Source organism: Emiliania huxleyi (assembly GCF_000372725.1).
Source record: "Emiliania huxleyi CCMP1516 unplaced genomic scaffold EMIHUscaffold_36, whole genome shotgun sequence".
Lineage (NCBI taxonomy): Eukaryota > Haptophyta > Isochrysidales > Noelaerhabdaceae > Emiliania > Emiliania huxleyi.
The window spans coordinates 697,123-698,189 of NW_005199274.1; the positions used below are offsets into that span (position 1 = coordinate 697,123).

Here is a 1,067-nt window from a genome sequence, read left to right on the forward strand (position 1 = left end):
AGGGGGGCGGGAGCAAGGGGGGGGAGAGGCGGGCCAGGGATGCCCCAGAGGCGGGAGGAGCAGAGTAGAGCATCACTGCGGAGTGGTGAGCCGCTTGCCGACTAGAGGTGGGTTCGGCTCCATAGGGAGGTAGGGGAAGGTGGGGTGCGCGCGCCGAGGATTGAGAGCACGGCGAACATGTTTGCGGGCGTGAGGTTCTCCCCGAGCGACTTCCCGTCGAGCACCTGCAAGAGGAAGGTTCCGAGAAGGGTCATGGCAGCTGCGAGGGACGCTCCTCCCGCGCCTCCCGCTGTGCACCTTCTTGGAGAGGATGGCCTTGGCGGCGGACGTCACCTGGGCAGGTTCCAAGAAGGTCCCGAGAAGCTTCCGAGAAGGTTCCGAGAAGGTTCGGCCTTGGCGGCGGACGTCACCGCGGAGCCGGTGCCAGCGATGAAGGACATCCACGAGAAGGTGAGCTCCTTGAGCGAGGCGAGACATGGTGAGATATGGTGAGATATGGGGAGATATGGGGAGATATGCTGAGCTCCTTGAAGCGAAGCGAGGCTGACGCCGGCGATGATTGGCACCTCGAGGCCCTAGTTCCAGAAGGATTCAGAGAGGGAGGGAGGGAGCGGCGTGCGAGTGCTGCACCGGACGTGATTCGCCCCTCCACCCACGAGGAGCGGCTGAAGACCAGGTCCGCGCTCACGACGATCTCACAGCCTGGGAGCGCGGGGCCGTCGAGGAGAGGGGAGTGAGTGTGTGGAGCTCGAGGAGAGGGGAGTGAGTGTGTGGAGCTCATCCTTCGGGCGCCGACGGGGTCCGCCAGACTACAGCGGCAGGCAAGGAAAGCGGAAGAGGGTGTCTCTTGTGTCGCCTCTCGGTGAGTACGCCCGGGGTCTGAATAGGTCGGTGAGGCACAAAGTAGATGGTGAGCACGAAGAAGTCTGTGAGCCACCCAGTGGGTGGTGCGCGCCATAAGTAGGTGGTGCTAAGTGCTGCGGCGAGCCGGGCCCGCCTGCTGCGTCTGGTCTGTCAGCGACGCAGAGCTTGCAGTGGAGGGCGAAGTAGTCGCCATAGGGCACGTC

General features: G+C 64.3%; 1 protein-coding gene across 1 annotated transcript in view; it reads right to left on the reverse strand.

The window, feature by feature from the left end:
• The window catches only part of EMIHUDRAFT_208903 (hypothetical protein), a gene marked incomplete at both ends in the record, with an annotated part of 5,695 nt that overhangs the window by 912 nt on the left and 3,716 nt on the right, over positions 1-1,067 (reverse strand). Inside the window, 4 exons of the mRNA XM_005772458.1 lie at positions 171-224; positions 298-333; positions 411-458; positions 653-702. Coding sequence (XP_005772515.1) covers positions 171-224; positions 298-333; positions 411-458; positions 653-702 — 188 coding nt within the window. The remainder of the gene's footprint in view (positions 1-170; positions 225-297; positions 334-410; positions 459-652; positions 703-1,067) is intronic.